At 36.1% G+C, this 14,603-nt stretch overlaps 2 protein-coding genes across 5 annotated transcripts in view; one reads left to right on the forward strand and one right to left on the reverse strand.

The window, feature by feature from the left end:
* Positions 1–14,603, reverse strand: part of LOC129943330 (uncharacterized) — a 371,384-nt gene that overhangs the window by 146,585 nt on the left and 210,196 nt on the right. The window lies entirely within an intron of this gene.
* Positions 2,533–4,203, forward strand: LOC129943331 (serine/threonine-protein phosphatase 2A regulatory subunit B'' subunit gamma). Its single transcript, XM_056052681.1, has 2 exons — positions 2,533–3,895; positions 3,953–4,203. The coding sequence occupies exons 1-2, from the start codon at positions 2,685–2,687 to the stop codon at positions 4,068–4,070; spliced, it is 1,329 nt and encodes a 442-aa protein (XP_055908656.1). The 5' UTR covers positions 2,533–2,684; the 3' UTR covers positions 4,071–4,203.

Below are 14,603 nucleotides of genomic sequence, written 5' to 3' on the forward strand. Positions count from 1 at the left end.
GGCTGGAGAGGCATGTTGGTTGAAGCCCAGGTCCGCCTTGGACTGTAGCGCCACCTTAAGTAAGTTCAATGGTTCAAAGTTTAAGTAAATTCATATTATTTAACAACTGTTGAATCTCAGTCAAACAAATTTATCGGATTAATTGTCGGTTAATAAATAATGCGTTATCTTTAATCCATGATTGTTCTAATGGGATATTCCATGGGTAAATATAGATTTTCTTTGAACAATTTTTTTTTTCGTGGCGCATGGAACCCAATTGCATTACTTTTGTCATTATAGCAATCTAACTCCGTCCTAGTGTTAACGAGTCTGGTCGTAGAGATGTCAAATTCAAAGCTAAAAATGTTTTAAAAAATTTATTACAGTATTAAAAAAAGGAGTAAATCTGACCAAAAATCCAGATCTGCAAAATTGATCTTAAATCAAAAATAAATCATTTCAATTTGGCCCATGAAATGCGAAAATAGGGGAACTTTTGTGTTTTGACAGATCTGGATCAAGAATAAATTGATTTATTTTACCCATGGAAAACTCCACAACCAATTTTTTTCTCAAATGTTAAACAATTGTTAAAAAAATGTGTATAAAAGTGGGTTAACATGTTTCTGTTTGTAAAAAAGTAAAGATAGGCAGATATATGTGTCAAAACTTAAAAGTGTGTAAGAGTACACCTAGCTACTTTTACGTCCTATAAAAACTTTTCCTATAACTTTTTGGCAGTACAGTGTTGTAGCAAGCTTTAACGAAAGTGTGTTTTAATAAATAAAATAACCTAACAAAAGTCAAAGAGCTGCAAGAGAATGTAAAAATAATTTTGGATAACCAAAAACCATTGCTTCAATTAATTATATCTCACTAGTTTAAGAAAAATATTGAAGTTGGTTGGATGAATCTTACCATTAAAATGAATTTTTAAACGAAATTCTTACCAAAAGATCGTGTTACAAAAAGTAAGTTAAGTTAACATTCTAATAAAACTTTAAAATTGAAGACAAAATGGAAGGCTTTTGTTACACTTGCAACATTGTGGCAACACTGATACAGACGAAGATGCTATAAAAAAGATGAAAATGTTTGTCTGCACTACAATCTTGGTCCAATTTCCTAAAATCATCATTTTTAACGACGTGGTCTCTTTTAAACTTCTTTCTCTCTATCCAACCAGTATTATTTCATTAAACCTTAATGTAAACTTAAATGTTTGTCCACAGTTTAAAATGTAAATCATGGATGAAGCTAATCAGTTATTAGATGGATGCAAAACCGCTTCAAATTTCACTAAGAACTTAACTCAAGATTAGAAAAAACAAGGCCTAGCTGAGATTTAAGGAGGGTTTAAGAATATGATTTTTCTAAATCACATCAGATGTTTTTAAATCTGAATCTTAAATCTCAAACCTAAATCTTAAGTAAAGAACATAACATTAAATTGCGTGGAGAAATCTTTGTCTTCTAGATACAGTCTAAATCACTAGTATTTTACTTAGTTTCTGGAAATTCTTAAAAGTTATAAGTCTCCATTTGACTCTTTTGAAGTTTTAAAAACCTTGAATTTAATGCTTTCATGTTTTTGATAAATGCCTCTTTAGTGCTTCTTACGAATTAAAATTTCGATTTCTGATCAAGTTTTTAAAAAATGGCGCTTTTTACCATAACTTTCATTTTCCTTGTGTTCCATAAATACCTTTCAAAAACTTGATCTGAAAGGATTAGTTAAAACACAGAACAGGTGAAATGAAATAACTTATAAAGATTTGTCAAAAGTAAATACAAAATCAATATTGAAAACCATTACGAACTTTGAAAACCAACGAATTTAAAAAATAAAAAAACTGCTTTATTAATTTTGTTAAAGTCAAAAAGCCTATGTATGCGTTTTCTATTGGATTTTTTAAGGCCGTCATTAATAAATAACACTAAGTTGTTTTTAATGGCATGTTTTATTTTTCCACTCCAAAAAAATACTTTTTTTCCCTAATTTTTTATTAAAATTTTAACCAGAACGAGAAAACGTCAAAATGAGTATCATAAAAAAGTCCAATTATGGCTACCGTACACAACACTATTCAACTATTTTGTCAATCTTGTTGATTCTCTAAAAATCATAGCTATTTCATAGGGTTTCCCAATGGGAGGTCTTATATTGAACATACTCACTGTTTAGGCAAATGTCATTTTTGACATTCCATAATTAAATAATACGCCATTACTAAAAATGTATCCATAACCGCTTTAACAACGCATTTTAATTGTTTAAATTCTCTTTTAAACCTCATAATGTGCCACCCAAACAACCAAACAATCGCATTTTGTCTAGGAAGGTTTTCCGTCCATCCACAACTTGTGAGTAAACAATTTAAGACTTTTTACTCTGTTCAAGATGATTTAGTTTATATGTAGAAAGTTCGTAGTTTGTATCACCCTTTAATTCAAATAAACAACATTGACCCTCCAAAAAGTATGCAACATTGTTTCTTTGTTTAATTAAAATAATTGGCATCACTGAGTAAGTGAAGATCTTGTCAAAAGTGACATTTCTCCTCCGACTCTGACATTTCAGTTATTTTTGTGTTTATTTTTCCTATAAAAGTAAATTTTCTTCTTTTTAATTTTATTTTCACACCAAAACGAAAAAACTGCAATAAATTAACAAAAAGAATCGTCCGCCAAGAAACTAAGAAATGGAACTCGATCCAGATATTGTCAAGGAATTCGAAAACCTCCTCATCCCGAATGCAAAACCTACCCAAGAACAACTCGACAATCCAATCCCAGTACCAAATAAAAAACTCCATCCCACCTTCCAGACAATTCCCAAATTCTACTACAAACCACCCAACCCCTGCACAAACAACATTCGCCAGAATCTCCGCAAGGAAGCCCATTCCCTCTTCCTCCAAAAACGCACCCAAGAACTCCTCGACAATGAAGAACTAAATACTCTCTGGGAAATTCTCGAGAAATGCAGTTCCCAAGTGACTCCCATGGGCCAACAATTAATTGGCTACGATGACTATCTTAAAGTTCGCGAGTCTGTGAGTGCCAAATGTCGCAAATACCTCACTGCCACCCTATTTGCCAAACTCCAGTCCTCCTCCGGCTATCCGGCCAAAGTTGAGATAACTTCCGTATTCAATTATACGATGCGAAAAGTTTGGCTGCAGCAAGGACGCATCGGATTGTCGGTGTACGATTACAATGGGCAGGGCTACCTGCGGGAAATCGACATGGAGAACTACATCATCGACATCATCCCCACGCTGTCGCAGCTAAATGTCGTCGAGCAGTCGTTTCATAGTTTCTACGTGTGCACGGTGGTGAAGAAGTTCTTCTTCTTCCTCGACCCGCTGCACACCGGCAAGATCCGGATTCGTGACATTCTGGCATCGGGATTGTTGGCCGAATTGCTGGAATTACGCGACGACGACGCACCCAAAGAGAGCCAAGAGATGAATTGGTTCTCCGCCCCGTCAGCACTCACCGTCTATGGCAATTATCTGAATCTGGACAAGGATCACAATGGAATGCTCAGTCGCAGTGAATTGGCCGGTTATGGGACGGGCACTTTTACCTCGGTCTTTCTGGACCGGGTGTTTGACGAGTGTCGGACATTCGACGGCGAAATGGACTACAAAACATTTCTTGACTTTGTGCTGGCGCTGGACAATCGCCACGAGCCACAATCACTGCACTATCTCTTTAGGATTCTCGACGTCGAGCACAAAGGCTATTTGACGACGTCGACTTTGCATTACTTCTTCAAAGGCATTCAGGAGCAAATCCGTCCTGAGAATGCACAGCCAGTTAGTTTCGAGGATTTGAAAGATGAAATCTTTGACATGGTCAAATCAAAGGACCCCTACAAGATAACTCTGCAGGATTTGATTAATTGGTAAGTGATTTGGGTGTGTTATCCTGTTTGTTTGTTAACAATTGGTTTTCGTTTCAGTGGACAAGCTGAAACGGTGGTGTCGATCCTGATTGAGTTCCACAAATTCTGGGCCTATGAAAATCGAGAAGTGATTGTCTTCGAGACTAATCCCGAGGATGGGGCGCAGAATGTTTGATTATTACCTTAAGTTCTTTAGTTTAAGCACCATTCCATGATGTGTGGACAGTATTTAGATTGTTTTTGTATCTAAGTTTAAGCATTTAAGGTTTACAGTCATTAAAACTCATGAATCATGTTTTTCTTCTAAAGAGTTTTGTTTTATTTTAAAGCCAACGGACAATGGTGGAAGATTCATCAGGAAGAAGGTTTGTCATCCTATAAATTCTGTGTTTTTTGGAAGTATGTTAACTGCGAAGCTGCGGTCACAGATGATGCCCGTTATGCGTTCACTGTAAATCAATTATCATCGTTGTCAATAAATTATGAGACGCAACGACCTTTAGACGTTGTGCTCAAAGCCAAAATTCTCTGACAGGGTGCTTCGTCAAGATTAAGCTCACAGATTGAAATATGAATAATTAAACTGCGACTTCTTGGATGGCTTCAATTCGAATGCATCCCACTCTTTGGCCATCATCATCGTCAAATTCTAAGACAGCACAAAATCCTTTACTTCATAAAGGAGAACATATTTTTCCAGAGCAATCTAAGGAATTCACTTTCAAACTTTAACTATTTTAATTCATTGAAAGAAAAAGTTAAGAAAAACGAAAACGAAAACAAATAAATCCTTAAATCAACCTTAAAATTATTACATTGACTGACACCAAGGCTTTACTGGCTAGAAAATTATCAAGTAAAAACGCGAGAAGTTAAGATCCTTTATGGCAATGGCAACGGCAAGGTAGATAAGGTGTGGGTAAGTTAGGTACCTCTCCTTAGGCCACTCCACTTACAAGATACCTAAATTTATACTTTTGGAAATGTTTCCGACTTAATTGGTCTAATAAATTATTCTCAGCTGGTGCTTGTTGGACAAGCTTTTATGTGATGTTTTGTGGCCATAAATGGGATTAGGTTTTCCTTAACTTACAATATTTTTTTTTCTCCTTGTAGTTGTTGTTTTTCTTAATACGTTTATGGTTAGGTTTAGGTTCCTATCTACGAGCCAGCGAACGAACATTTGGACGCTCTTATTATTGCTGAAAGTTTTAGGCTATTCCATGTGATATCATCATCTGGGCGTATTAATGTGTTTTAAGAGATAACCATATTCCATATCTAATTGCTAAAACCATTATAAATATCAATGGAGAAGATAAATTTCTTATAATTGAAATGTTTAGTTTTAGTTATTGATGGCCAGTTGTTGGTTTCTTTGTTGCCTAAAGCCAACCCTAACCCATACTTGGTATCTGTAGTTTTTAGAGGTCAACACAATTGAATTAATAATTTAACAAAATAAAAATGACATGGAACACAGAAAAAGAAAAAAAGGGAAAATTTGTATTTAATTTTAGGTTACATTTAAATGGAGGTATGCAGAGGCATGATATGATATTCCAACGTATGTAAAGGTCAGAATTATGACGAAAATAGAAACGTTTAAGAGTCTTAAGCCAACAAACTTATGAATTGGGTATTATGGTGTGCTTTATAATTTCAAGAACGGATATATAAATTGTTAATTCAATAAATGTTTGGCAATGAGTAGCAACGAATGTGAAATTCCTCTAAAATGATATTTTAATAAATAATTCGAACTTTGGAGGTTAGCTTTGATGTTGAAACGAAGTTCGATTTAATAATAGAAGTTTGGAAATAACTTACATGGTTTTTGATGGATGGTTGTAATTTTAAAGTGGAAATAAAGGTTAGTGTTAATTATTAGCTTTTATTTGACAAAATGGAAATATGTAGTTTTAAATTATGGTTACAAAAACAGTAATACTGTAATTTTGTTGTATGGAATATTTTTAAGGTAGTAGGTAGGACATCTTATGTAAATGATAAAACTAAATTTACTAAGTAATAGAATAAACTTGGCGACGCAACAATCATTAGAGCACCAGGGCCTAGTGACTTACAATTCCCAACTAAGTAAGAAAGTAACAAATTCATTTATTTATGTTAAAGTTGAAAAGTACCTTGTCCTAAACAACTTTATATGATCACTTTCAAAATGATCGTACGAACATTGAATAATATTTGTATGAAATGTCGTTAAGAATAAGTATAAATAAATGAATCTGTGCTCCTGGAGTTCATTAAAATTTGGACTATGAAAGGAGTAAGCCGGAGGGTTGGCACAGAACCGATTGCTCGGAATTTATCATCAGAAGTGGGATAACCCTAAAGGAAGGAATAAAGAGAAATTTTAAAGAAAACAAAAAAAAAAACAACAAATTAAAAAGAAGAAATCTTGGAGGACGTTTATCAAGAAAAAAATAACAAAATTCTCATCACAGCTGATGCATTGTCGAAGTTTTTGAAGACTGCTCAACTTAAGAAGGAACGGAAAGAAGATGGCATAATTGGATTTGCCATTTTTTATCCCGACCATTCTCGAGTGGACATTGGTCGCTTTCACAAAGCTAGTGGCCACGTAATCAAAATTCAACTAGCTTTGTGAATGCAAAACTACACTACAAAGGTAGTCAATCTCGCTGCTGGGCGAGACGTTCTGGTAGCTAGTACGCATTTTTATATCGACAAGGGGACATGGAAATCTCCTGATCAATCAACCGTCAACCAGATTGACCACATTGCGATCGACGCACGACACTTCTCCAGTATACAGGATATCCGAACATTCCGAGAGGCTTGTAGCCAAGGTACATCTACGGATATCCCGATCCAAGCCAAAACAAGGAAGTACTGTGAGAAGATTCGACGTTAGACGGCTACAATCGCAAGAAACTGACATGTTCTTTTCCGATCGAGTCTCTAATAACATCTTAAGGTCCTATGGTGCCTGCATTAAGCATTGAAAACCAGTGGCGACGTTGCCTTGCAGCAATCAGAGATGCCGCCTCTGAAATGCTAGGTTCCACACTACCACCACAGCCCCTGGTTTGACGACGAATGCCGGCAAGCGCACGCAGCGAAACAAGAGGCATACAAAACGGCGCTGCATAAAAGGACTAGAACTGCTCGCGAGCTCTACGAGCAGAAGAGGAGAGAGGAACACCGGCATCTTAGGTGAAAAAAAGAGAACATGAAAAGTGAGTGATCAAGGAGATAGAGGGATGTCACAACATGAGGTTCGTAAATTTTACCAAATGGTAAAAAAAACCTCCCAAGAGTACCAGGCACGAAGCGAAACCTGAAAAGACGATCAGGGGAACATCGAAGTGGAACCGCAGTCTATGTTAAGAATATGGCAAGACCACTTCTCCAAATTATATAGCGGCGATGACGAACCGAATTCCGCAGTAAGGGAGATAAAAACACTCAGCCTCGGCGACGCAGATCAACAATTCCGCCTACCCGACCTTGACGAAGTTAGGATAGCTATATCTAAACTTAAGCCAAACAAAGCTGCTGGAGCAGACGGCATCCCTGCCGAACTATTCAAAGCAGCAGGCGATGATTGGTACGGAGCATGCATAAACTCATCTGCAAAATATGGTCGGAAGAAAGCATGCCCGATGAGTGGAATCTCAGCTAGGTGAATGATATATAAGAAAGGAGACCCTCTAAATTTCGCCAACTACAGAGGCATCAGTCTCCTTAACTGGCGTATTATGTAAACGTCTGAAGCCATTCGTCAACAACCTGGTTGGTCCTTATCAGTGTAGCTTCAGACCAGGAAAGTCCACTTTCGACCAAATATTCATACTACGGCAGATCTTGGAAAAAACCCAGGAGCTGCAAATTGATACCCACCATCTCTTTATCGATTTTAAAGCTGAGTAGGACAACATCCATAGGGAAGAGCTCCACAGAGCAAAGTCTACTTTTGGCACCCCTGTCAAACTTATCCGTTTGTACAGAATGACGATGGAGAATGCACGCTGCTCTATCGAGGTTGGTAAAGATCTTACCAATTCATTTGATGTCAAAAAAGGTTTTAGACAAGGCGATGCACTGTCATGCGACTTCTTCAACATCGTTCTGGAAAGAATTGTGCAAAACTCATCCGTCAACACTAGTGGCACAATCTTCTCAAGGTACATCCCAGTACTCGGAGCATTTTTGAGAATTCGACGGAAGCGAAGAAGATGGGTTTAGTGGTCAATGAGGCCAAGACCAAGTATATGCTGTCATCAAGGGACACTGAACAACGACGTCTTGGACAAAACGTCACCATGGACAGCTATAACTTTGAGGTAGTTAAGGACTTTGTCTACCTAGGCTACGCTATTAACGCAGACAACGACACCAGCGCTGAAATCAAACGAAGAATATCTCTTGCAAATTGCTGCTTTTTTGGACTTAGAAGGCAATTGAGAAGTAAAGAGGGACGGCGCAGTAGAGGAAGACCCCGACTCAGGTGGCGCACCCAGGTGGGAGAGGACCTCAACCAACTTGGCGTGCGAAACTGGAGACAGCTAGCTAGGGACCGAGCTGGTTGAAGACGCATATTGGTTGAGGCCCAGGTAGCCGAATTTTTTACAATACCTCGGAGGGGAAATTTCAACTACTTTTTTAGTTGCATTTAGCCAATCAGAATTCCTTGACTACGTAGCTTTGGAAATGCGACCATTATCAAATGGTGTTCTGACATTGACACAAGAATTGAGCGTGAAAAGCTTGGTTCTTGGTCTGACTTACGATCATCTAGAGGCACAATCTTCCAAAAATCCATCCAATTACTCGGATACGCAGATGATATTGACATAATTGGAAGATCAAAGCGTGATGTCCAGTGGAGCGTTTTTGAGCATTGCGACGGAAGCGAAGAAGATGGGTTTAGTGGTCAATGAGGGCAAGACCAAGTATATGCTGTCATCAAAAAAGGACACTGAACGACGACGTCTTGGAAAAAACATCACCATGGACAGCTATAACTTTGAGGTAGTTAAGGACTTTGTCTACCTAGGCTACGCTATTAACGCAGACAACGACACCAGCGCTGAAATCAAATGAAGAATAACTCTTGCAAATCGCTGCTTCTTTGGACTTAGAAGGCAATTGAGAAGTAAAGTCCTCTCTCGAGCATGTAAAATCACCATCTATAAGACACTCATCATCCCGGTTCTCATTTATGGCGCTGAGGGCTGGACCCTGTCAAAGAAAGATGAGAGCGTCTTAGGATGCTTCGAGAGAAAAATTCTTCGGGTGATTTTTGGTCCCGTACGCATAGATGGAGAATGGAGGAGAAGATATAACGACGAACTGTACGGGCTGTACAGCGACACTGACCTAGTTAGCAGAATTAAAGTCCAACGGCTTAGATGGCTAGGTCATGTAGAGCGGATGGACATCAACGCTCCAGCCCGGAAGGTCTTCGAATCCAATCCCGAGGGACGGCGCAGTAGAGGAAGACCGCGACTCAGGTGGCGCACCCAGGTGGGAGAGGACCTCAACCAACTTGGCGTGCGAAACTGGAGACAGCTAGCTAGGGACCGAGCTGGCTGGAGACGCTTGTTGGTTGAGGCCCAGGTCCGCCCCAGACTGTAGCGCCACCTTAAGTAAGTAAGTAAGTAAGGAATAATTGAGATTTTTTGCCGTTAATGCGCCATTTTATCTCATGAGACAACATATCTTCCGTATCCGTATCTTAAAATTTGCTTGAAAATATTTTGGAAAAAATACAACCCGACATGATGCCTCCAGCCCATGAACCACACCAAACAGTCACTCTTTGTGGGTGCATTGGTTTTTCGACGGTCACTTTTGTATTATTATTCGAGCAAATGTGGCAAAATTGACGAATCTATTCATGCATTTTCTTCGAAGATGATTTCTTCGAAAATTGATCATCAACTGTTGCCATTTCTTCCCATCATCCTGACCATTGACAAGGATTGAAATGGCCAAGAGGCTCTAGTTCTTTGGACGGTTAAATTGCCCAAAAAATAATGAACATCCATTTTCATAATAAGCCTGAATAATTTTAACGCGTTGTTCGCTTGTGTATCTTTATATGGTTCAAATTGAATTAGTCTGAAAATAAGAAATGTCAAATAAAATACAGACAAAAACTTGACGTTTAGGTTTAATTCACATTTAAAATCGGCCCTTAAAATTTAACCACCCTTTTTTAATAAAACCAAATACAAATTATTGACATCTAACTTCTTTAACTTACACAAAATGTTGTTATTAATATTTTGTAAAACTATATTAAATATTGAGAAACTAGCAACAATAGGAAGTTATCAGTAGACTGCATCACAGGCCCTATGTTTTATTAATTAGGCAAATTACAGGTTAAACAATGAAGTAGCTAATAATTTGACCAGACAATCTTACAAAACAAAATTTTAAAAGTTAAAGACTTTAAATTGTGTCCATACTGATGGCCTACTGAACCTCGTTCTTTAAATTCTTCTTCCGATTTGCATAAATAGGTTTGCTAAGCCAAAAGCAGTAGTACCAACAGACACGTGAAATGGATGACCAAAATTTGTGACGTTATATATTGGAAAAATAAAAATAGGCTGATGAATGAATTAAAAGTTAGTAGGTTTTCGTGTTGGGTTAAAAAAGTTGTCAGTTGAATTATTCTTAAAAAAATAAAGATTTCCAAAAATATTTTCAATATAAAGAAATAGGTCAGTTTTAAAATCTAGTTTTGTTAAATAGATTTTTAGTCGAAAACAAACTTTTACCAATTTAAATTTTTATAAATTGGATGAATGAAAATAATTTGAGAGGTATTAAGAACCGAACATTTTTAGGAAATTTGAGTTCTATTTTTTGTAGATTTTATTTTTTTATGAAAAACGGACTGTTGGATTTTGTATAAAAAAAAAACTACTGAATATCGAAAACAATATTTTCTGTGAAGTAAAAAAGTTTGAACAGAAAGTTTTATTAATTTTTGGAAAGCTATTTCAGTCGAAAGTTAATTTTTACAAAGTTGTAGTATTCTTTTTTTGTTTTAGGTTTTTTGTGTTTTGTAAAAAAAAAAACGGTGAATTCGATTTTTCTCAAAATTTGATCAGATGTCAAAAACATTATTCTTCTTTGCACAAAATTGTTTTGCAGATGAAATCATATTTTAGTCGTAACATTTTGGAGGTGACAAATTTTTTTCAGTTTTTTTGATTTATAAAAAAAAATGTTAAATGGAATTTTTCCAAAAAATATACTTGTTTGGTATCACATTGCAGTGTATTATATAAAATTTAATTCAAGTCTCTAGCGTTTTTTTGTTTGTAATATATTTAGGGTTAACCAAAATGTTCACCTTTTTTTAAACTGCTATGGTAAAAAAACCACCCGCGCAATTTTCTTGAGAGCCCTACCTGCATCTTTCTGCCTTTTTATCTGTATAAAAAAATTTATTTGAAATCGATATCTCTTCTGCGTCTTGAGCTATACGAAAAAAACGTCGCGAACGTACGGACGTACGTAAATACGGACGTACGAACGTACGTACACACGCAAGCACAGACATCTTTCTAAAAATCTTTTATTTCGACTATAGGGACCTTGAAACGTGGAGAAATGTCAAAATTTTCAATTTGACAAATCGGACCCATTACAATAACTTCCTATGGGAAGTTAAAAATCTAAATCTTATCTAAATTGTAAAAAAAATACCAATATAATGGTTTGTCCAACTTGACTTTAGTCAGTGATTTTGGTGTTTTTTTGTGTATCGTTTAAAGATTTTTCTATGGGAGTTGAAAGCTACTATAGATTGTTTAACAAACCGTCAACGACATTTCATTGACTAACTGAAATAATAAATACAATTTATCAGTGATATACAGAGAAAGTTATAATAACAAACTAGTTGATGAAAGACTAAAAACCACCAAGTCTCTCTACAGCACTTTAAAACAATCTTAAGACAAAAAGCGCATTTCGTCAGCAAGTCAATTCCCAACTCTATTAAATATTGCTGCACTTTTACAAAAGAAAATCTTAAAAAAACACCACACATTCACCACCGCTCTGCCAGTGCCACTCTGCCACATAATATCGCCGCCGCCATATCGGTGAAAGTTTGTTAGCCACTCTCTCTCTTCTTCCGCTTTCGAAATAGAATTCCCATTACTATTTCCCTTTTGGATCTACTACAGGAGTAGAATCTAGCAAAAACAAAATCGATGCACTAACGATGAAACTGTGTCGAAGTGCACGAAATTCAATTATTTCCACCGATCCCATTGAACCTCATTACGAGCTTTGTGTGAGTCCTGCCATAGCCTGCCCGATGCATCCCACCACCACCGCATAGCCATCATCATCATAACAAAAAGGGAATCGCAAAATGAGCAACTCCTTTACCCAGTTAAGGATAAGGTACCAACCTATATAGAAGGTAGGTAGGTTAGATATAAAGGATGCATGAAGGTACCTATGTATACCTAACCTAACCTTATGTAGGTGAAACTGCAAAGGAGATTGCCAGCACTTTAGACTTTGGAGACGATGCACCATCCGGAAGGAATTCTCTATAAAATGAAGAACGAAGAACTAAAAATAAATAAAATATAAAAACAAAATAGAGCAACTTCACTTCTCAAAAAATATCTTTGTTGTTGCTTTTTTTTGGAATTCGCACTTTCTGAATATATTTTTTGTGCATCCCTGTTGTGATGGTGCACCCTTTTGTGTCCGTATCTTTATTTCTGTCTCTGTGCATTGTTGACAGAGATTTTTTTCTATGGAAAAGATACACAAAAATACAGAACCACCATCAGGATCACACAAATGTGTGCCCTATCCTAGTCCTCCAGCTGAAGTCCTGAGAGAGACTTGTAAGGATTGCCGTATATAGTTCCGACCGACTTCCTGATTTCCATTTCACTTCCTTTTCTCACTCAATAACCCCTAACTCTAACTCTACCTCTTCGCTTTACCGCATTGCCTTTTCCATCAACTTTCAATTCGTATAAGGACATTTTGGTCTTATATTTCGTTCAAAATCGTATATAGATAGTTTTTATATGTTCGTTTTATTTTTCTATCAACAGTAACGTGAGGGAAAACGGGAAAAAGTTATCTAAGGACACTCAAGCGCAATTTTGTTACCGTTACTATTGTTATAAGTTTTGCATCCATTCTGATGAGGTTTTCAGGTTTTCTGTGGATCGTATGTGTGGGAGTTCATCCATCCTCACCTGAATTCCAATTTTGTATAGCTTAGTTACACCTTTAGCACATATATAGATGTAGAATTGCTGGTGTTATCCTCAAAGGAAGAACAAGTGCATTTGACTATATCCTATATGAAGTTATACCTGTAATAAAAGTATCTGCAATGTTTTTTAAGCTGTTTTTGATTTGACTGTTGGAATCCTTAAAGACGTTTTCTGTTTTGAATAATTATACACAAATATTTCACTCTTTCAGCGTCTTCCTTATCGCTTTCCAAGCTTTTTTTTATTGTGATAAAAAAGTCGTATTTTTTAACGAATGTTTTTTTAAGAAAAAAGAAAAGAGAATAGTTGTTTTTTTGATTCAAGAAAAGTCGATAAAAATAAAGTTTAACTATGTGCGAGTATCTACCTTTGGAGCTGCATTCTTTTTGATAAGAATTGAAGAGTGAAAAGCTTTTATAAGTAAAGAAGTTAGGTAGGTTCCTATAGTTTCTAAGTTGAATTTATTTTATGAAACATAAAAAAAGTCTTGTTTTTCCAACGCCTCGCCAAGAAGTTCAATAAAAGATTTGAATGTTTTCTTCCTCATCAAACTTTGGACACTATTTCTTCTTTTACTCTAAAGTTTGAATTGAATTTTTTCGATTCTTTTATGATTTCGATAAAGGGACAATAATTTGAAGAAAATAAAACGAAGGATTTTTTGATTCACGAGTGATTGACGAACATGAAATAACAATGTTTAAAGAAAAACAATTTTGTTTTTGAAAATAACTATATTTGTAGTCTTTTATAGTAAAAAGTGCAAACATTATTCTTAGCAAACCAAAATGGAATGAATGGCTTGAGGACTTTAAATTACATTTTCTCAGGAACTAATACACCGATTCAAATATTTTTTGTTTTCGTTCTGAATAAGCTCTTGTTTAAATAATACATGATGATAAAAACTGTCTATTGTTATTTTGGATTTAAACAATTTCAGAATTCAATATCCTAAAATTTTAACAATTTCAACAGAATTCGAATATAATGCGTATTTTGATAACGGGTTACCCATTTTTCGATTTTAAAAGTATGGGGTTTGGATTCGACATCTGTCAAACTTAGTTGTTAAACCATTTTTTTTTTCATTTGAAAGTCTGACATCTACAAAAAAATGGATAGCTTAACTATCGCACAACGCATACAAATTGTTAAGACCTATTACAAAAACGAAAGAATAAACTTCTGAAGCCTCGAGGTTACGGGAAAATCTTTCAACTATAGTCCAGCTATGCCAAGCTGCTTGAAAAATGCAGACGGATCCTGGTAAAATTCAAGTAATGAATCGCTGAACTTACCATTGGACACTCACTGTCCTGGTAGTTCTCTTACCGAAACTAGCAACAGTTATATACGTTTAAGTTCAAATACAACATATCCACAAGGTCTGATCACAAGGGAAAAGCTACAATGGGCTCTCAACAGCTTTAACCCAGCCG

This window comes from Eupeodes corollae, chromosome 1 (genome assembly GCF_945859685.1).
Source record: "Eupeodes corollae chromosome 1, idEupCoro1.1, whole genome shotgun sequence".
In the NCBI taxonomy this organism is placed as follows: Eukaryota; Metazoa; Arthropoda; class Insecta; order Diptera; family Syrphidae; genus Eupeodes; species Eupeodes corollae.